This window comes from Strigops habroptila, chromosome Z, assembly GCF_004027225.2.
Source record: "Strigops habroptila isolate Jane chromosome Z, bStrHab1.2.pri, whole genome shotgun sequence".
NCBI lineage: Eukaryota > Metazoa > Chordata > Aves > Psittaciformes > Psittacidae > Strigops > Strigops habroptila.
In genome coordinates, this window is record NC_044302.2 from 42,513,440 (window position 1) to 42,535,601 (window position 22,162).

Consider the following 22,162-nt stretch of genomic DNA (forward strand, 5'->3'; position numbering starts at 1 on the left):
GCCTTTGTTCATTAAACCAGAAAGCATCCCCTGGGCTGATGGTGCTTGCAGTTTCTTGGGAGCAACTGGGAGCAGAGAGCTCATCCCTCTGTGGCAGAAAGGGGCTTGCTCCATGGGGCGGCATCTGCCCGGCGCCTGGGAGCAGGCAGTGCTGGCAGGGCCCTGCGAAGGGATGTGCTGCTTCCGCCCTGCTGCTTCCTACAGTGTCCAGCTGGATCAGTCCCGCTGCTGGCAGCAGGGCATGAGCAAGGCAGGAAAATAGCATCCCTGGGCACAGATGCCCAATGTAATCCCATGTGCTGGCTATGACCATGGTTAGGTGAACCGTGCCCACTGCAACGCCCTTTGCTGTAGGCATCATCCTGGCTGTGAGTGCCAGTCTCCTAATGGTGCGCAGAGGGATGGGCAGGGGGAAGCAGGCATGGAGGTGTGTTGGGGACAGAGGCAGCTCTGGGAGAGAACTCACTGCAGGGAAGCGGTACCCACGTTCAGAGGAACAGATGCACTCTCCCAGCTCCTACTGTGCTGCTCCGGCGCCTGCCCCCTGCCTATCCCACTGGGATGGGGAGGCTGTGCCTGGCCCCCGATCCTGCCACCACTGAGTCCCAGGCCCGGTCATGCCACTGCGTGTTCCTTCCTGCGCTGGTTCCTCCCATTCTTGCCTCTTCCTCCCGCTGCAGAGCGTCCTCCAGGCTCTCCTGCAAGCCGCTTTTCAACTAGGGAGGCTTTGGCCCTGGCCGTGCAGCCACAGGGCAGGCATCTGCAGAACCTGTGGGGCAGAGAGGGTGGGGAGCTGGGCAGGCATACTGGGGTGAAGCTGGGAACCATGGGAGTGCTGAGGGCACAGGCAGGCTGATCCCAGTGCCTGGAGCCTGGGAAATCACTGCCTTCTTTCTCCTTGTGTGAGGGAAACGTGCAGGCTTGCCCACTGAACCCGTGCAAAATGTGAAGACTGGGAGATCCCTTTGCATCCTGCCCGTGATGCCAGGTCCTACAAAGTCTTACCTCCATTGTGCTGGCAGCAAAGCCTCCTCGCTGCCTCTGGGGATACACCAAACACCTCTGCCTGTTTGGCTGGTCTCCATCTTGCCATCTCCATCCTGAGGGAGCACAGGTTTTGTGGAGCAGCACAACCGAGCTAAAGCAGCTTCTTCTAGACCTATAACCAGGGAGTGAGCCGTACACCTGGAGCATTGTTTCTGCTTTTCTTGTAGTCACATCCTGGGGTATGCAGAAGGTTGATTGTGACGGCCACTGTATTTTAGAGCTCTAGATGTCACTTGTGCCCTTTCTCACGGGGCTCTGTGAGGGCAGTGCGCCCACCACTGGCACACACACACAGAAGTGTATGTGCTGTGTGTGTCCTCAGAGGGGCATGGGGGTCTCTTCAGCAAGTGCAAAGAGGAGATGGTAGCTCTAAGACACATGTGCCAGTGAGTGCATGCACACACATTCGTGTGTTCACACCCATGTGGAGGAGAGAGGGAAGGTATAGCAGCCAAATCGCTAAGGAGTGATCCCCAGCCTGGTGTTTATGGTGAAGACCTGCTTTACGCGTGGGGTGCCTCAGCATTCCTGCCCACTGCAGAGGCTTCAGTGGGAGCTGAGTTTGCCTGCAAAGCCCAGTATGTTAGCTCACCATTGCTGGGAGCAGGACGTGACAGCAAGAGAGGTCCTTCTGCAGCTCACTACCACACTCACTGGCGTTTTGCAGCCAGCCTATTCACCAGGGCTGGAGGTGCTGGAAGCAGATACCACAGAAAGGACAGCCTGGATGTTAAGAGGGGGCATCCACAAAAGGGCTGTGATCAACAGTGCTGCAGAGCCACGTGGCAGAGCAGAGAAGCCCTGGCAAGCGATGAGCGCTTGTGCAGACACATGAGCCAAAGTCTTGCAAAGTAGGTCTCCTTGGCTGTATCAGTGCCTGGGGCTGTCGCTGCCCTTTCTCGCTGAGCTCGGCCTTGAACAGCTAGCTCAGAGGCTGCTGTCCTCTCTGTGGTGCCAGGGGGGCTTCTCAGTTTTACACACAGTTTTGGCACAGATTATTTTGTTGATTTCAAAACCTGCCGCTGTTGAAACCGTGCGCAGGAATTGCCAACCACCATGCAAATCTAGATATGCTTTTTATAGCAGTTCTAATGCAGGACTTCTAATAAATAACGGGCATGCCTACAGAACACTGGAAGTAGGGGAGAAAGAAAAAACAAGAACGGGGGTTTTGTTCACTTTGCATGTGGTGAGCCTTGGCATAAGTAATTGCGTTGGTAGGAGAGCAGGACTGTGTGTGACATGCTCATCTCTGTAAGCAGCGCTGTAAGAGATGGGTGAGAGCACAGAGGGTAGCACTTTTCTGTAGGCTGGTTTTATGGCACACATGCCAGTGGTAGCACCGCTGCTGGTTTGCCAAGCAGATAGGATTGTAGTGATAGAAAAAGAGGTAAAGGGTTCAAACTTAGACAGGAGAAGTTCAGGTTAGATGTAAGGAAGAAGTTCTTTACTGTGAGGGTGGTGAGGCACTGGAACAGGTTGCCCAAAGAAGTGTTAAATGCTCTGTCCCTGACCGTGTTCAAGCCCAGGTTGGACAGAGCCTTGGGTGACATGGTCTAGTGTGAGGCATCCCTGTCCATGGCAGGGGGGTTGGAACTAGATGATCTTAAGGTCCTTTCCAACCCAAACCGTTCTATGATTCTATGACTCAGTTGGTGTCAGTGACTTGGCTGGGGTCTGATATTGAGAGGCTACAGCACTTGCAGGTTTGCTCTGAATGGTGGTGTACAGCTGGTCCGAGCTTCAGCATCTCTGTGCACTGCTGGGATTTTGCTTGGATCCAGCCCTCTGTGTTTAAAAACCAAAACACAACAGAAAAGCAAACGTGTAAAGAATGTGGGCTCAGAGAAGCAGAACGTGTGTGCTAAGTCGCTTTGTGCTGTGCCTCCCTTCCAGTTGGTGCGCTACGTGTGGAGTTCTCCCGGCCCGTGAACCTGGACGAAGTGGCGAGACTAAACCCAGAGGTCAAAGCAGGAGGTCGTTTTGCTCCAAAGGACTGTGTAGCACTTCAGAAAGTAGCAATAATCATACCGTTCAGGAACCGAGAGGAGCACTTGAAGTACTGGCTCTACTACCTGCACCCAATTCTCCAAAGGCAACAACTAGATTATGGAGTGTATGTTATCAACCAGGTAAGATGCTCAAGGCATAGACAGGGCTTTATACTGCTATGATTAACAGTGTCTGTGCCTTCTGAAACAGAGGAGTGGTTGCTTTGTCCTGAACAGCAGTGGTGTGGCAGGCAGGGATAAGGTTACTTTAGAAAATAAATAAATAAAGGCTGTAGCACCATTTAAAAAAAAAAAAAAAGAAATTAACCTGAGCGATTCGAGTAATTTTGCTTTGATGATTTTGATGGAAAATCTGAGGTCCCCTCTTCCGGTCAGGCACAATTCACTCTAAAGAGCTTCTACTTAAAGAAACCACTTGGTGAGGAGGGAGAAAATCCCTAACAGCACAACCCAATCTAACAATCTGCTACCTCTTTCCAAATGGTCCATTTTCCCAGCTGCTGGAGGAGCTGCATACAGAGATCTTTAAGGTGACATGGTAGCATTAATGCATAATTTGGCATTGGGTGTGCCATAAAGCCGTAGGATTTCACTTTCTTGAGCAACTTCTGTTCACGTTAGTAATAGTGCATGAAGTGTCAGGATGAAGAAAGAAAAGCTGTGGCAGCGGAGTCGGGTGAGTGATCTTCAGGTGAGTAGAACAGAAAAGAAACAAGGGGCTTTTTTGTTTGTTTGTTGCTTTTTTTTCCTCAATATCTGATGGCCTTAGACCTAGCTAAGAAAAGAAAAAGGCATGTTTCATTCCAAATAAGCTATCTTAATTTATACCATAATGGTGGTTAAATAATTGGGTGTTGTTCACGCTTGGAGAAGCTTAAAATGTGTAGGCATTTGCATAGGCTGCAGCGTGAAAGGGCAGACGCAGTTCTGAGGGCCAGAACAGGGCCAGCCGAACAATCTCACAGCGCAGTTTCTCTCTTGAATATGTATTTATATCCTGTTTTCTCAGCTCTGTGAAAACTGGTATGAAATAACACGATTCTTTAAATGTGACTTCTTAAATCTGTGGACGAGCTGATGTGTTTGTGCATATCAAACACCATGAATACTGAAAGTGGTCGCCCAAGCGATATATTTCCTCTCAGAATTGAAAGTAAGGGGAGACCTGTTTCTAGAGAGGAAACCAATACTCAGTTGCTACTGTTTCTCTTACTTTGCTCATTCCAGGGTGCTAGAGATCTGGGCACAAGTGATTTGTGGGGAATTAGTGGTAGCTCCCAAGCACAGCAGCCAACTTGCTCCGGTGTCTGCAGCCAGCTGTGCTTGTGGCTGCATTGCTGAGGACACAAGGTGTTTCTGCAGCATGCGGACTGGCACGCTGTGCCCTAAAACAGCCCTGTAAGGAGACCCTTCCTGTGTAATGCAGAGAAGCTGATGCTGCTGTGGTCCATCAACGGAGGGCCAGCCCCAGCCCTTCATCCTTCAGGCTGCATCTCCTTGCACAGCAACGTTTGCCTGTGCAAGCTACTGGTGCCACGAGGCTGCTTGACGCATGGTCCCCACCGGTCACTGGGTGCAGGTGGCTGACAGTGGCAGGGCAGTGTGCCTCCCTTTCCTGAGCGCGGCTCGGAAGCCAAGGTGTGATGCCAGCAGTGGTGCTGCAGTGGCTTTGTGGAGAACCACGGTCTGGGAACACTGCTTGTGGGTGAGCGGCCATCTCCACTGCAAAGAGCCAGCAGTGCAGCCGGGGCAGGCGTTTCCCCATCAGTGGTGTTCAAGGGTAAGGAAAGCGAGTGGTCCAATTACATGGAGCTGTGCTGATGCCTGTAAAGGCAGGCAGTGTCCAAAGCCCGGTTGGAGTTCCCAGTGCTGCTGTGATGCTGCATGCTGGCTTGCATTGCCCTGCGTTGCTGGCTCCTCCTCTTCTCTGGTCCTGTGCTCCAGTGCTGGAGCAAATGCTCTTTTCAGATGCATCCCTTCAGCAAAGTTGGGAATGAGAGTGATACGCCGTACACAGGCTGTATATACACCCTGGACACATCAAGCAGTTAGATCTAGGTTAGCAAGTGAGACTACCTGATCTGTAAATTAAACATGCTCCTTCTGCATGCCTCTAACAAGCTATTTCTGGAAGAGGCAGAGTGGTCAGTGGTAGTAAACCCACTGGATGTGTCTCTCACGGGTGAGTGGAACATTGAATGTAGAGTTGTAGAAAATGTATTAATTCTGCCAGAAGTGCAGTAGGAAAATGGTCTTATTTCTCTGCTGTCTTGACAATTGCTTTTCTCTTTTTCTTGTCTGTCCTTCCCTTTGCATCTGCCCTCCTTTTTTTTTTATTTTATTTTTCCTTCTAGTGGGGAAATATTACCTTTACTTGTTAATCCTGTCTATATCAAAGCAATCACTGAAGCAAGGAGACTTACTGGGTGATCTGGCTCTTACACGCTGCCTACGTGCTCTTCTGTGCTCTGCATCTCATAGAAAGAAAGAGGAGCGCTGAGCCCTGCTACTGCTGCACTGGTAATGTCAAACTTCTTCCTTTCAGCGCAATGTGTTTCTGTCACAAGTCCTGTCTCCACCATGCTGTTCTTGCGTACCTGAATGCCTCAGGGCAGGACTTGGCTGAAGTCAGGGGATAATGTTTGTAAATGTAACAGGAGCCAGTGAAAAATATATATTATGCTTCACCCTCCTCACTTGCCCCAAGCAAAACCCAGGCCTGACACATGGAGTAGCATTTGTAGGATTTTTCACAGACGAGGACTTGCGGCTGTACATGCTTTCTGTAGCACCCACTCAATGCCATGCAAGCTTGACTGCACCGAACAAGAAGGCGGCAGTGAATTTGTGGTGCTGCAGGTGCCCATGCAGCCGGACTGAAGTTTGGGAAAGGGGAAGCCTAGCAAATTCCCTGGAAACCATGCAGTTCAGCTGTGTTCCACTGGCCCCTGCAGCATCCTTGGTAGCAATTTTCCAGGGTGTGAGTGTGTGTGCATGTGCCTGCAGAGCGGTTGGGCCATCACACTGATCCGTGTTATTTTGCAGGGGGTATCAGGACCCTGTATGTGGGCAGAGCAGGGAATTGTGCTCAGCTCCTGCTTGCCCTCACAGTGGTGGGGGAGGCGAGTTTCCCCTGCAGCTGCTTTCTCCTAAATGTCTCCTCATGCCGCTGTAAGACTCTGTAAATCTGTTTCTACCTGCTGCTAATGTCTTCTGGTGCACGGACTTTAACATGGACGTTGTGGTTCAGGTTGTCATGCCAGATCCTTGGCTTAACAAGCAGTCTCCTCTTGGAGGTGATGGTTCTCTCCTGGCTGGCCAGAAACACGTATCCTCGCCATTACCTCCCTGAAACCTGGAAAGCATAGGATTCAAGTGAGAGAGATGCAGCTACGGGTCCTCTGCAGTGCTGTGCAGTCTGCAGGAGGAATCCCAGAGCTGCCTTCTACATGGAAGTGGGAGGCAAGACAAAATTGGGACAGATGGCTTCTTGCTAATTTTCAAGTCCTTTAGCTTGAATGACAGTTCCGAAACTTCAGTTTTATCTGGCACTAAAAAAAGGTAGCATGCTTTGGAAGGTCTCTGGCTGAGCAAACCAGATTCAGCAAAGGTAAGGGATGCGAAGTAAAAAAGCCTTGATGTTCTTTTGCTCAGGCTGATTGTCTCCAGGTGTGAGAAGGAGTTAGGTCCGATCCTGTAGGACTGAGGCAGGAGGTTGTACCCCTTCAGCCAGTCTCTCGTGGACCAGGAAATGAGGTTGGACTTGGGGGCGCTGGGTGAGACAGGGAGAGTAAAATAAGGAGCCACAAAAGGGTGCTGGGCACTAGCGCTGAACTCAGATATGGGCTAAGTTGCAGGACAAGAGAACATGGGGAAAAAGTTGTCAGGGGAAAAAAATAGCAAAAGCGTGTCTTTTCTGGTTGAAAACCTAGGAAGTAAGCATGGATGCTACGTCTCGAGCTTGGCTGCACTGTCAAAGCAGCAGTCCCCTGTGCACTGTCTCGCTCTTCAGGATGATGCTCCTCTGTCTAAGCAAGTCCAAACTAATCCGTTTCCTTATGGCAAATAACAGGGAGCCTCTGTGGGATGAAATGCTGCCAAGCAGAGGCAAGGGCTGGAGGTTGCTTCAACTCTGCTTCATCTGTTCACTGAAGGACTGGTACTGTGCCTTGTGCTGTCCTGGCAGGGACAGCAGCACAGAAAGGAGATTTCTCTGCTTTCTTTCTTCTTTTTTTTCTTTGTTTCTTTTTTTTTTTCTTTCAAAAAGCTGGGGATCAGTCAGAGGTGGAAGTCTACAGCATGTTTCCGAGTTTTGGGAGATCTGAATCTCGGGTACTGCAAGCACGCCAATGCTTCCACATTGCCTTAGGTAAAGAAACAGAGCTTTCTCCAAAAGACCAAAACCTCTTGTCAGTCTTCTTTCACTCCGATACATGGTGTAGAGCCCTGCGTACCTCCTGAGACAGAAAACCAGCCTCCTGCCATTGGAGGAGTCACAACTAATACTAGCATTGCAAGGCTTGCTGCATGAGCTACCTGCTCACTGTAAAGCTACTAAAAAATGGCTTAGAAAGGAGTTTTTTTTTTTGGTTGTGATTTCTTTTTTCTTGCCCCTCCCCAAGCCTCTTGAATCCCACAGTGTGAACCTGTGTGTCCATTTGAGAGGAGAGCAGCAGGGCCCATGCGAAGTGCAGTGCCCATGTGAAGTGTTTGCTGTGTGTCTGGTCCCTTTTCACATATGGGGCCGTGGTGTGGGCTCTGATGGGTGAGGGGACAGGATGGGTCCCAGGTGCATTTGGTCTGGTCGCTGCACTGTCCTTTGGGTTTTTTCAGGGAGAGGTTTAAAATCGAAGCTCCTCATTGCACTGTTAATCCCTCAGTGTCACCTGGAGGAGTTAGAGGCCACCTGAAGGCATGGTTTAATTGTGGTTGAGCCTCTGCCTGTAATAACATAGATGTGAAGTGCCCTTTGCCTTCAAATTTCATTCTGAAAAGAGCAGCCACATGGTATGAAATGAAGACAGTCTTCTAGAGCGGACCCCATCAGGTGTTTGAGGTGTGAGCACACTGCGTTGTGCACCAGCACTAGGAAAAGCCACCCTTGTGGCTGTGGAGCCAGGGCTGGGTTTGGTGCTGTAGGACCTGAGGAGCACTGGGCAGCTAGAGCTGGGCAGCCCCCTTTGCTGGGGGAAGAGAACCCTCCTATCCCACAGCCTCAGCCACTCCCTCTCCCCAGCCTCTTTGTTCGACTCACCCTCATTTACTGGGCTCAGGTTTTCACTGCCCTTACTTACACATGATGGGTGATCATCTTACCACCTTAGTAATTGTGTGAACCCTTTTGTTTCGGGTGAGGATGCTGAGAATTTGCTCAGATCCTCCTCCACGAAAGCTCACTCCTCCCTGTGAAGTCATTTATGCCTGAGGCAGGTGATGAATGCTTTGAAAACCTCGGTTTGACACTTGCATGTTAAAACCTTCATTTGAAAGGTATTTGTGGCTGTTTCAAGAACCTGCCTTGGCTCTCTAGCCGCAGGTCCATTAACCAGTCTGGATTAAACAGTTTCCAAAATGATTACTTATTAACCGGCCAAGGCCAGTCAGGAGGTGATGTTTTAAGCTGCTGCTCCTTGGGCACAGTGTTTTGTCTGTCCTTGATTTGTGTGCCATGCCAGTGCGGGTACCACAGGGTATGGGCATGGCTTGCCCAGTTGGAGGAGTGGGATCCTTTGGCTCAGCACTGCTCAGAGGATGTGGAGGAGGAAAGGTGGGATGTGGTAGAAGAGAAATGACTTGGCAGTCCTGGTTTCCAGGCTGGCATAATCTTAAGCCTCCTTCAGCAATGTCCTGTGAGTTTCTTTCTGCCTGCTTTCTTGCCCTGCACAGGGTTTGGGTTTGAAGCTGCTGCTGCAAAGTTGAGTCCTGGGTTGGAAACCCTTACTCTCCAACCACTGGTATTCTTGGTTTTGTGGGTATGATGTTTTCTCAAGAGTACTTGAGCAATTTGCAAGCCTGTACTTGTGTTCAAAGCCACGCGTGCTTTTGAAATGTGTCTGCCTGAGAGAGGCCAAGCTGATTCTTCTTGGGCACCTTGCTGCTCAGGGAGGAGAGTGGAGATTTTCCTGCCCTGCTCTCCACAGGTCCCTTTGTTAACTGTGCCTGTCCTGGGATAAACGTGCCCTGCTGCGGTGTCAGCTCTTTTCAGTCCTTCCCATCATGGTGACTGCCCTCCTGGTTCCATTTTCCCTATGAGGCCCCCAGGACAGATGGTGGGTTGTGCTGTGCTCGGGCTGGCAGAGCAGCAGCAAAGCAGGGGCTGCGCACCGCTGCAAATGGTGGTGGTTGGTGTGTAAGCCATAGCCCTTGCGGGAAGCAGGTCACACTGTCCTGCCATCCAGTAAACAAGGCTGTGTGTCACAGCAGTGCCCTTTCCAGGGCCCAGGCAGCATCCTGCTCCCATGTGTGCACAGCTGCACACGGCTTGTCACGGGAGCAGGAGCTCCTGGTGCCACCCGGTGCTTTGCGGATCAGGTCAGGCATGTGCTGCTCAGCAGAGGCCACGCCAGTCCCGCAGCCCTGTTGTGGCAGAGCTGAGGAGGAGGGTGCTGAAACCCTGGCCGCAGAAAGGTTTTGGTCCATGGTCCTTGTCCTGGCAGTAAGCTATAGCACTGCCGAGGTTTCTCTCTGCAGCAAGGGTTTCATCTTCCAGAGGGGCTCATTTCTCTTTGATTTTCTCAGCTGCTGTAGGAAGTCCCAGCTGCTTGCCCCAGCGGTCCATAAATCACTGAACTTTAATCCAATTATCACAAACCTCAATCTTGAAATGCCTGTGTGTGGGGTGGGATGGGGGAACTGCTCAGCATCAAACCTGCCTCTTGGAGCCTCCCATCAAGAAACAGGAGCTGAGCCGGGTCCAGCCTTTCCTCAGCCATCTGCGGCTGCCTCTGCGGTTTGCAGCTGGCTTGGATGCTGTCCTCCTGTGGGCAGCATTCCATGTGGGCTTTCTGTGGATGTCCTATGGGATGCTGTGGGGGGAGTGCTCAGGCTCGAGCTCAGTCCATCACAGGCACACCAGCCCCATGCAGCGACACCGGTGTCTGGCAGCAGGTAAGAAACTGCTGATGTCAGCTGTTACGTTTAAGTCACTTAACTGCTTTTTCTTGTTTTGTTTTAATTTAGGATGGAGAGGAAGAGTTTAACCGTGCCAAACTGCTGAATATAGGATTCACAGAGGCTCTGAAAGAGTATGACTATGATTGCTTTGTGTTTAGTGACGTAGACCTCATCCCAATGGATGACAGGAACACTTACAAATGTTACAGCCAGCCACGGCACCTCTCTGTATCCATGGATAAATTCGGATTCCGGTGAGATGCCTTTTGGAAGGGCATTTCGTTCTTCATGTTGTTGTTAGGCTAGCAGGCCAGGCGCAGCGTTACACATCCTCACCCTCTATGAAAGCACGGGAAAACGTCTCTTGCAAAAGCCTGTCTTGGCGTGCGTGTTCCTGCAGGGAGCGGGTGGCTGTGAGTGGGATGGGATCCGATCGGTTCGGCTGGAGGGGAGGAAAGGGGGAAATGCAGCTAAGTGGTTTATTAACATTCACAACTTCTGGAAAGTGAAACACAGAGCAAGGAAAAACTAAGAGGCCGTCGTTCTGCAGATGCCTGCGTATCCCTTCTTGTGTTTCAGGCTGGAAGACAGCTAGTGTTTCCACCCAGTCTGAAAAGTGAGACACTCACACAGCGAGAATTATGTGCGGCTTTAAAAAGACTGCACCAGACGCTATTTTAAGAGCAAAATGAAGTATTTTTGGCTGTTCGATATTGGGCCACTGAGGGAACTGCCCTTACGTCTGAGAGCAGCACAAAACGAAATGCCTTTCAGCATACATTTGCAGTCAGCAAGCTGCTGTAGACAAAAATGTGTCTTGCTTTTCCTTTCTATGTTTTCCTTTTCTTTTCCTACCCCAAATCCCCAGTGGGAAGTTTAAAAGCTCATCTATAAAGTGAAAACCAGTTGTGACCCCGTGGTGGCTGGTAGTGCTAAAGATACCCCGTACTGGTGGCAGGAAACCTGCACATCCCCTCTCCAGACCCTGCTAGCTCCGCTCAGAGCAGGACAGTCACCAGCACCACAGCAGCTGCAGTTTCTTCTTGCAGCTAGGTGAAACTTAGAGCAGAAATGCAGGTCCTGGGAGTTTCTTCTGCTTGTTGAAGCAGAGGCAAGTTCTGCAGTAGGTCCTGGTGATCCCTTTGAAGGCCTCGCCTTGTGCTGTGGGTCTGAATTTCATCAGTCGCAGATCCCTTGGTGATTTGTGCCCTGCTTTGGGCAGGAGCTAGATGGCTTTGTATGTGCAAGGTCATGCTGCTGGCTCAGTTTTGGGCTGTGAGCTTTCCTTTGGGGCACTGGGGTGCTCCAGGAGCTGCAGGAAGAGAAGGCTCAGTGGCACCTCCATTGCCTTGCTGAGCTCTTGCTGCTCCCAGGGCATGCGTGTCACCCATCTGTCCTTTGGTGAGGTGATGTGCTTCTCCCCAAGCTGTCCTTTGAGGACTGTGTACTTCTTAGTGAAAGGCTGTGGCCATTGCCAGTTGCAGAATACTTGCCAGCTGTATTTGGGACTGAGCCCACCAGCTCCTCCTGCCTTGTGGTGGGTGCTGGCTTGTCGCAGGCTGGGGTGAAGGGCAAGCCCTCTTTGGGTGGGCGGGCTGCTCCTTGGCTAGCGCCTCTCCTCCTTTGATGTCCTTTTCTCTCTGCTTCCAGGTTGCCTTACAATCAGTATTTTGGAGGCGTGTCTGCCTTGAGCAAAGAGCAGTTCACAAAGATCAATGGGTTCCCAAACAACTACTGGGGCTGGGGTGGCGAAGATGATGACATTTATAACAGGTAAATAAACACCCTCCTTGGAACCTGGAGTGCTTCTGGGGTGGGGATGAGCACAGACCTGCTCCTCACACCTGAATGAGGGGGTGCACGATGTCTTTTCACCCCGACCACAGGAGCCTCCCCTCCGGGCTGGGGACAGAGGTGGCTCAGCAAAGCATTTCTGCTGGGTGCTGGCACCCCATTTTGCAGCTCCCAAGGTGGGTCCGGCTGACAAACATCCCACCTCTGTCCCACACATGCGACACTTGTTTGCCACACAGCTTTGCAAGCATCCACACCAATGCACAGGTTGGAGCAGCACGCTTACGGGTTTCCAAGCACTGGCTGAAGAAAGGGGATTCGGGGCATGGTGAAAGGAGAAGACTTTCACCCAATGCAGCCCAAGGCTTGCCTGGGTCTGCAGCCTGGTGGCGGATCCCTTTGTTCCCAGGAGAGCTTTGTTTGTTGGGCGGCTCTAAAGAACACTGTGAGCCGTCGCTTCCTGCCCGGAAGGAAACCAAGCAAGGCTCAGAACTGCAAGAGAGGAGGAAGAAGGTGTTTGCATGGGGCAGGCTGGGACCACCCCTGCCTGAAGACCAGGGCAGAAGATGGACATGGCGTTGTGCTACCTTATGGATTTGTGTCCCCAGGGCAGTCACTGAGAGTGAGAAGTAACTGAGGGAGCTCAGATTTGGGAAGCCGTCTTTGTGTTTCTCCGTGGCAAAACCACTCTGCATGGTCTTTTCTCAGGGCTTTCCAAGCTCTTCCAGACTTCCAGAAGGGTCTTCCTAAAAATGCTTGTACTTTCCTGAGGTTCAGCACTTCTGTTTAATAAACCAAACGAGAGACAACCTTCCAGTGGGGCAGGGCATTCAGAGAAAGGTGGTAGTCCTCTCTTTTGGTGACACTATTTTTGGGGAGCAGATGATGCTATGTAGAAATGAAAAGGGAGACACAAAGATGAAGAATCAGAGAATGGTTTGGGTTGGAAGGGACCTGAAAGCTCAGCTAGTTCCAACCCCCCTACCATGGGCAGGGACACCTTCCACTAGACCAGGTTGCTCCAAGCCCCATCCAACCTGGCCTTGAACGGCAACCTGTGCCAGTGCCTCACCACCCTCATAGTGAAGAAACCAGGTACTTTTCCGGCATCCATCAGTGGCCGTGAACGGCAGGTGCCCTGCTGTGCTGAGAGCATGCAGACAAAGGCAGGCTGTCCCTCACCCAGTGGGTCACAGCTGGGATTATTGTGGCTCTGACCATATGACCCTGCCCTGTGCTCCTTCACCACCATTCACTTCAGTTTCCACTGGCACTGCAGCTTTCACATCCCAAACGAATGCTCTTCTGGCTCCTTTCTAGATAGATAGGTTAAAAACTAAGTGCCTCCCATTCACATTCCAGCCTTCAGCCTGGAACAAGATTAACATGGCTCTAGTGCACTGGTGGTGTAGGTGAGCATGCAGTGAATTAGGAGAACCTTGGTGTTGGCAGGGGGACATCTCTTTTCCCCATGATGATGTGCCTGTGTGGAAAGGGTCTGTCTTTCCCTGTGTTCAGCGTTGGCAATCCTGCAAAAGCACTAGCAACATCCTTAGAAAAAAAGGGCAAACCCCCGTGGTGGTTTATGGAAGAAGTGGCAGAGCATCCCACATCTGTTGCCTGTGGTTAACACAGTTGCTTTTTACAGGCTGGTGTTTAAAGGCATGGGGATATCCCGTCCAGATGCCATCATTGGGAAGTGCAGAATGATTCGGCATTCCCGGGACCGGAAGAACGAACCCAACCCCGAGAGGTGCGTCTCCCTGTCCCACAGCATGTCGAAGAGGTGCCTCCCACCCTTGTTGCTCCAGCTGCTTGACTTCCTCTTTGCCAGGAAAAAAGCCTCATCTTGGAAAACCTGTGGCCATCTCCTCCCTTGCTGACCTCTCTGTGAGCTGCCCCCTTTCCCTCCCCACTTTATTACCTTACTACAGAGCTTTTACCCAATATTTCTTTTCTTTTTTTTCCTTAAATGCAGCAAATTAAGCTCTGAGTAATTGATTCCAGCTTGTCTTTGGCATAGAAAACCTGAGCTCTGTTGCAGAGCTGGAAAAGGACCCATGTGATTTAAAAGCTTGTCTGCTTTTTCCTGGCTAAAATTTGACCCCATGGAGATGCCTTTGCCCACTGCTCAGGCTGGCCAAATCTGGGAGTTTATGGGACCCATACTAATAATACTCAGGTTGTACTTAAAACACAGGAGATGCTGCCTGAGAGGCTATAGAAATGTCATGCAAAGTTTGGGTAGTTTAAATGGTTTTTTTTCTTTTCCTTTCTTTGTTTCTCCTACCCCTTCCTTGTTTGTGTTTTCCCCACCACCTTCTGCAGGTTCGACCGAATTGCTCACACAAGGGAGACAATGAGCTCTGATGGGTTAAACACGCTATCCTATAAGGTCTTAAGAACTGACAAGTACCCTCTGTATACAAAGATCACAGTGGATATTGGCTCACCAGACAGCTAACATCACAGAAATGAGAGAGACCTTGCCTGTGTGGACCAGGACCTGGACCAGGACCTGTCTGGCCTCACTGATGCTTTATATCTGCTGGTTTTCTAACAGTTGCAATGAACAGCAACAACAAAAAAAGGCCTCTTCTGGCATGCCAAAGTGTCTCCAAATTGGTTGGACAAGTGCTTTTATTGTTTTTTTAAATTCCAAACTTGACTTTACACAACTTTCTAGCTCTCTGTTGTTTTGTAAGTCCAGGAGCTGTACGTAGAAGTTGTAAATACTTACTTTGCCAGAAAACATTGAATCTGATCTGTTAGCTGCAGTGCTCCCCATGTTGAGTTAATTGCTGGACCCAAATTGTACTGATTACAACTGTGATGCATCAGCAGCAATTACTGCCCATGACATTTGGTATTTTAAATGAGGTTGTTGAAAACATTCCTTTTAATTCAGTCCCAGTTTTACTTTATGAAGGACTGTAAAATGCTGCTAAAATTGTTCAAGTTTACGCTTTGCATTAGATTTGGTTTGGGGTTTTTTTGTTTTTTAATGGAGACAACACCATACATTTTTTCCTTATAGTGACCAAAACAAACATTTTCTCTGTGTGCAGAGCAAGTGTTGAACAACCTGGATTCACTGAATGTCGTTTCTTCTAGTCTCAAAGGAGGCTTTGAATGACTTGAACCAGAGTTCACCAGTGAGCTCCCTGCATAGGGTAGGAGCTACACAGATGGCGTCTGCAAAAACCACTGGCTTTAGATAACCTTGCTTCTGGATGTGACACTGACTTTGTGCCTCACCACAACATCGCCTGAGGTCTTTTGGGGAGGGCAGGTGGGAGGGTGATTGTTTTTTTTCCCCCTGAAAAAAAGAAGGAATAATTTGATTGCATAATGAAATTCTGGCCTTAAAATCCGCTGACACGTGTTAACAGAGGTAAAAAGTTACCATTTAAACATTGTCTAAAATGAGTTTTTTTCTTGCAAGGTCATGCATAAAACTTGAATTCACTTATTACTTTTGTTGTTGTAACATTTTAATAGCTTCTAAAAGTTTTTAAAAGTAATTTGTATATCATAAGCTATATATTTAATACCAGATTAAACTAGGGTGCAGCATAATAGGATATGATTCAAGGCCTCCTTTATCTTCAAACTAGTAGTTTCTTTATGTGCGTCATTATTATAAGCCATGTATTATATTTGCTCTGTGTATTTGTCCATAAAACCTTCTGCGGTGCCGAGATACTCGCAGCAGGGCTGACATCCAATTGGTCTTTCTTTGCCTTAAGCCTGTTGCAATGTGTGTCCTCTACCAGGAAACTCCCTTCTGACTTTCTCAGGCTCTGAGGCTCATGCACGTTTGGAGCACTGTTTTTTGTCAGACACCCTGCTTTTCCTTCCCGTGACCGTGTGAAAGCCTCAAGTGCTGACACCCAGGGAGCTGCTTTCAGTGATTTAAAGCTGTCAGCCAGAACCGAGAACTGAATTCCTGCTGGCGAGTACGCTGCCACCAGCTCTGACTACAGCAATTTGCACTTCCTTGGCCCGTGCTGAAGGCTGTTAAAATCAGGGACACTCTTTGTATTGGGGATCATCTTCAGCACTGCCTTTTTTTTTTTTTCCATCTTTTTTTTCTTTTTTTAGTGGTTTGGATTGGATTTTTGTTGAGACCTGAAGGTTTTGCTGAACCCTGTGCTGCAGGGGTGGGATCCTGCAGGGGACAGGGGACAGTGTGTTTCTCCTTAGGCTCATAGTACGCATGGAGACTTCAATTACTAGGGAGGCACCCACTGCCTTTTCAGTCTCGCTTTGAAAAGGTGTTCACCCCCTTTGCTTAGAAGCTGTTGCTGGCCAGACTTGCTGCTTCAGTCATGTTGGGAGTCAAGCAAAGGTGGGTTGCATGGAGCAGGAGCGAAGCCCAAGGAAAGCACGCATGTCCAAGATCTGCTCACTGGTGTTTATCATTGCATTAAAAACCTGACTCTCTTTTGGCAGGCCAGGCTCCAGCTCTTGCAGGTACAAGGGAGTACAGGAACAGGATGCATTGCAGATGTCAGGTCAAATGTCTATCTGTAAAACAGCGGTATAGCTGTAGTCTGAACCAGAAATAGAGACACAGATGAGGACTTCAAGTTTTATTTGTTCAAAGGTGCCTTAGAAGCAGGGCCCTGCTCCCGCAGGTGGCACATCAGCACCAAAACTCACTGATGGCTGAAAATGCTAGGTCTCTGCAGAGAGCACCTCGGGTTTGTGCTGAGCCTTTTATAAGTTGAAGAGTTGGGACCTTCAGCTGTGGCGGTGTCTGTAACAGGCTATGCAAAGGGGCTACCTGTTGTAATTGAGTGGTTGGTTTTGTTGGGTTTTGGGGTTTTTTTCCTAGCCTTAGGATTCTCTGAATATTAGAAAAGAGTTAGTGTAAGAACTTGTTCCACTGTTTGCTGAAATCATTGGATATCGTGGAGGTGGTCTGAGCACTTGTTTCTGGCTGTTGCAATCAAAGGTTTCTACACATGTGCCTTGAAAGAGGGGAGAAATGGAAACTGGAAAACCAGGAAACCTGAAAACCATTTTCAGCAGAGAGGTGCTAGCAGGTGAAGAAACTGTCGCTTAGTTTCTCTTCTGCTGCTCAAGCTGCAAGCCATGTAAAAGCAGAAGCTGCCTTTCATTACTCATTTCACCTTTCGGTGCTGACCCGTGATTTCCAGATATCCCCATGTAAACTATATCAAGCTCATGAAACGCTCTTGACTCAACCTGCCCATGAAATTTCTCTCCCTGGGATTTTCAGGGGCCTTTCCTACAAACCCTTAGGTTGCACACAAGTGAATTCTGGCCATGGCCTGTGGTGGGTGGTGGTTTTCCCCTCCCACACTGGTAGCAACACTCAAAGTGATACTGTGTGTAACAGTTGAAACCCAGAACAAATAGCTGCAAAGGAAATGCTAATGCTTGGTTTCTTTGGGATGACTGTTGGGATGAAGGAGGATCCTGGAACGCAGCTTTTCCCTGGGATGTTACTTGTCTACTGGACTGCTTATGGGTTTCCTGTAGATGGTTTTACTTTTACATTTTATCATTTCTATATCAAGGGATGTATAATCCAATGTTCTTACTTTACTATTGATGTCAAATAAAGTATTTTCAGTTATGCTGTCTGGCCGTATTGCGCTGAATTACCCCTCTGGCTGGGTGGGAGTCTGGCTGATGGGGTGAACTGGGCCATGCCTTAGCCTCCTTGCATTAACTTTCATAGAATACCAGGTTGGAAGAGGCCTCAAGGATCATCTGGTCCAACTTTTCTAGGCAAAGCATGACCTAGACTAGATGTCCCAGCACCCTGTCCAGTCAAATCTTAAAAGTGTCCAAGCTTTTAAGCTTTCTCCAGCTTTCCACCCCTCTGGCTGCCCCACTGAGTGAGTCTCTGTCTGCACTGCAATGTTCGTACTGGCGTTAGAGAAACAGGGATCCCCAGGTGACACCAGAAAACCATAGGGTGGGCCATTTACCAGGGGTTAGGGGGACGGCACACAAGCCCCTCCTGAAACCAGGCAGTGGATACAAGCCCTCACCCAGGCTCTCGGCTGCTTGGAGGAAACAGGCCACTGCTTGCTCCCCGAGTGCTTGTGGGTTTGGCTAGAGTGTGGAAATGCAGAAGTCATTCCTGGGAAACTGATGCAAACATTTGCCTGTGTTCCTTGGCACTTTCTCATGAAAACAGTTTCATGGAAGAGATCCTTCTGGCTGCAAGGCTGTGGCTAAGGCTAGGCGGCTGGCGCGAGGTCCCAGTGCTCTCCAGGGAGAAGTGAGCTGCTCTCAGCTGGGGCACAGTGCACAGGACATCCCCAAGCCCCTCAGCTGCTTGCAGGTGATACTGAGAGAGGGCTCTGGAGCAGGGTACTGGCCTCCACCTGTATCATCCCCCAGGGCTGGGTACGGCAACACGGCACAGTGCAGGAGCATCACTGTATGAAGTTGCCGCAGAGGGCAGTAGCAACAGGATGCAGCAGAGGGCTGGGACAGGGATGCAGTGGGGGAGGGTAGCCAGGCCCCATGGCATCTTTCATTGCCTTTTGGACCCCGAAAGGTGTTGCATGGGAATTGTGGCCATTTTCTTCTCATGTCTCAAAGTTTGGTATCTACAGGCCAGAAACGTGGTCCAGTGGGCAAGTTCCACTTTCTCCTGCTTCTGTCCCCTGACTATTCTGTTCCTGCCCATTTCTGCTCGGGTGGGTGAGGAGGGGGCAGGACTTACACAGCTCAGTGGCTGGAAGAAACCCTGTGTGGAGACTTTGTCCTCTGCTGAAAGCAGCAGCTGGGAAGCATCAGTAGGATTTCACCCTTCTCCCCCCTGCTTACCAAGGCTTCCCTGGACCAGATCAGCATGTCTCATAAAGGATCCCTTGCCTCCTTTGCTGTGAGACCATACTTAGTCTAGCAGAACTTCCTTTCCCACCTCTGGCTCCACATGCCTGCCAACAGCCAGGATGGAGCAGAGGTCTCTGACATTTATCCCACATGTTTACCCTGCCACACCTTCCTGTTCTCCAGCCCATGGGGAAGAAAAATCCCAGCAAAACTGAAGCTGTTGTTAGAAGGAAGAAAAGGGCTAAGCTGGAGCTTGCTGACTCCCTTCACCCCCTTGGAGTGAGCCTGAAGTGGGTGTGCTTGCCCTTTGCTCTTGCTCTGTGTCTTAGCACAGCAGTGGTGACACTGGATCTGTTCTTATTTGCCTATGTTCCATTTACAGGATGTGTGTGCATGCAAGTACGAGACCTCTGTTTTGTGTCTACCCAAGGCCACAGCCCCACTCCCAGAGCCTATTTTTCTTTCCCATTCACTGCTCTCAGCAGTGTTACTACCAGCAACACAAATGAGCTCAGAGACAAGATCTCTGCACAGTCTGAGGTGACTGACTCCTCAAGCCCGCACTAGATCTTACAGTGAAGAGCTGAGTGGGGAAGACAAGGAGCTGGGTTAAGTCCAAAGCCTGGACCTGTGACTCTTTCTGGTTACCTTCCCGCCCTCCACATGCTCAAAGATGATCTCCAAGAAGTCTTGCTTTATGATTTTTCCAAGGAGAGAGGACAGAGCTGATGTTTCCTACATCCTTCTCCTTGCCCCTCTTAAAGGTGGGCATAACACTAGTCTTTTCAATCAGCCTTTTCCCAGTTGCTACAATATTCCACCATGGCTGACAGCGGCTTCGTTCACATCATTCAGCACTATCAGCTCCTATGGGTGAGTGCCATCCACTCCAGTGGATATGAGTATGTCCAGGACTTCTCTAAGGAGTCCTTAAACCCTACATTTGGCCCTCCCATCCCCTTCCCAAACCACATGCTGGTGAATGCAGAGATCTGGAAGCAGGTTTTGACTGTGAAGATGCTACAAAAATCCACTGATCATTGTAGTCTCTTCCATACTGTTCATCATCGTGCAGTCTCCCCCATCCATCAGGAGATACGCATTTTCCCCAAATTCTAAGAGGTCTATAGACTTCCATCATTCTACCCTTGATGATCCTCACTAGTCTGAGCTGTAGGTGATCTTGGACCTGCATGGTACCCCCCGTAAATATCCAAGTAAGCAATGTCTACTACATTGTTTAACTGTCTGTTGTTTTTGCCCCTTTTTACATGCTTCCTTTTTTTTTTTTTTTTTTTGCATTCTAGTACAAGAAGCTCCCTTTTTAGCCCAGCAGGACTTCCACCGGAATTCTCGTCTTCCTGCAAAAGGTTGTGAGATTCAGGATGGGCACTGTGAGAAACCCCTTCCTCAGGAGGATGGTGCAGCCCTGGGATGGCATACTGCTGTGGCAGTGGTCTCCATCCCTGGGAGGTTTCAAGGGTTAGTCAGCATTTCCCCAGCTGTGTGGCCAATACAGCAACAAACCAGCCCTTGGGAGCACCACGGTGGAGCCAGTGGAACAGCAGGAGAATACAGCTCCTGTGCAAAAGGACACTGCAGGAGGTAGGGCCATCTGGATGATGCCAGGGAAAAAGCATGGAGCCAAACAGTTGCTTGTGCTTTCCAAACCCGCTTTACACTGTGTTTCAAAAGCCAAACCTCTGTGTGGTATTCACCACTGTGAACATCCGCCCAGTTGCAAGAGAGAAAGGCAAGAGCCAGGAAGCTTTCCACGCTTGGGCCTAACTCATCCAGAGCTGGCAGAGGGATACTGAGCCCATATCTGGGAGCATTTCTTCCAGGCATCTGTGGAGGTGCAATAAGAGCTGGCTTTCTGGAGTTTTTTTTACGTGCTCTTGAGAGGGAGAGAAACAGCTTGGTCAAGAAAGCAGAACATTGGCAGACTCCCGGGTGAAACAGAGACAGGCTGAAGTCATCCCTCCAGCAGCACCCCACCTATCAATGCCCCAGTTTTCTTTCACCAAACCACCGTCTGGAACAGAGAAAAAAACCTCATCTGAAAAAAAATGGGGGGGGAGGGGGGAAAGTCTTCGTCACCGTATCTCCTTCCCATGGGATTTAGTGACTGCTCTAAGGACTGAGGACTGATGAGGTCTCACAGGGAAGAGCAGTGCTGAGGAAGGGGGTCACAGCATTAATCCAGGCAGGATGTGCTCCAGCATATCCTGGGAGGAAACGTCTTTACAGCGTAACAATTATACTCCCCATATCCAGAAATACTTTCAGAGGTACGTGAGCCCAATGAAGAGCATGATGTGCCAGAGAGGAGACCAGCACTGGAGAGTATCAGCTTTGAATGGAAAAAAGGTTATGTTTCTGCTGGCAGTCCAACTCCTTTGCCTTCCTGACTGCAGTACAACCAGGCAGATGTGTTCTTACAGAGGAGGCAGTGCTAAGCTCAGATCAGGCACTGGGGTCTGCATGCAGTTCATTCATCCACTTACCAAGCATCAGCGCCGGGGCACATGCTTGAGACACGGCAGTGCTGAGGCTTTGTGAGGACATTGATGGCAGAGGTGAGACAGATGGAGTGTGGAGGTGAAACAAGTCCACAGATGCAGTTGCTCTCTCAGAATGTCTGGTTTGATTGTTTCGGGTAGAAAACACCGACTTTCTGCCTGTGTCTGTACAGCTCACTTTTCCCCCAGCTGCTGAAAGTTTGCACCACGTATTTTCTAGGTCTGGGCAGTCTTCCAAAGCTTGGTCTGAGCAGGAGTCTTACCAGAGCACAGAGCTGAGGGGGTGGGTCGGGCATCTCTGGAGCAACAGGATGGTGAAGACTACAGCTTCCACCTCCCCTGGGCAAACTCCTGGGTGATTGAGGGATTGAGCGAGACCCCTCCAGAGATCCCGTCCTGCCTATGTCACTCTAAAACACTTTCATTCCTTTACAAAGCACAGTTGCTGTGCTTTGGTTACCTCTACATCACATGAACATTGAGGTACTTCTCACCAGGAATTCTACAGACACAAGGACCCTGCATGCCTCGTTGATGTAATGAAGGTTGTCCAGATACCATGTGGAACATGAGTGGAAACAAGGATCACTTGGGGCTGTCCACCTAGCAGGCCTGGAGAGCTGTGATCTTGCTGAAATGAGAATTCCTGGACAAGAGGCCAGGTGGTTGCAGAGGTGGTGTGAAATCATTGAGGGTACAAACCAGAAATGTGCACAGAACCCCATGCTCAGGCACACTCATAGCGCCATGCACCAGCCTGGGTGACACTGGCAGCTCAAAAGAGTTTTGTCAGGGTTTGCAACCAGGCAGAGGGTGAGAATCTCCATCCTTGAATATGGTCAAATGCTG

The 22,162-nt window shown here is 49.8% G+C and overlaps 1 protein-coding gene across 1 annotated transcript in view; it reads left to right on the plus strand.

Moving 5' to 3' along the window:
- B4GALT1 (beta-1,4-galactosyltransferase 1) overlaps positions 1-17,574 on the plus strand; it is a 27,982-nt gene extending 10,408 nt beyond the window's left edge. Inside the window, exons 2-6 of the mRNA XM_030469892.1 lie at positions 2,944-3,179; positions 10,239-10,426; positions 11,823-11,945; positions 13,615-13,719; positions 14,295-17,574. Of these exons, the coding sequence (XP_030325752.1) occupies positions 2,944-3,179; positions 10,239-10,426; positions 11,823-11,945; positions 13,615-13,719; positions 14,295-14,430 (788 nt within the window). The 3' untranslated portion in view covers positions 14,431-17,574. The remainder of the gene's footprint in view (positions 1-2,943; positions 3,180-10,238; positions 10,427-11,822; positions 11,946-13,614; positions 13,720-14,294) is intronic.
- Positions 17,575-22,162: the final 4,588 nt, after the last annotated feature.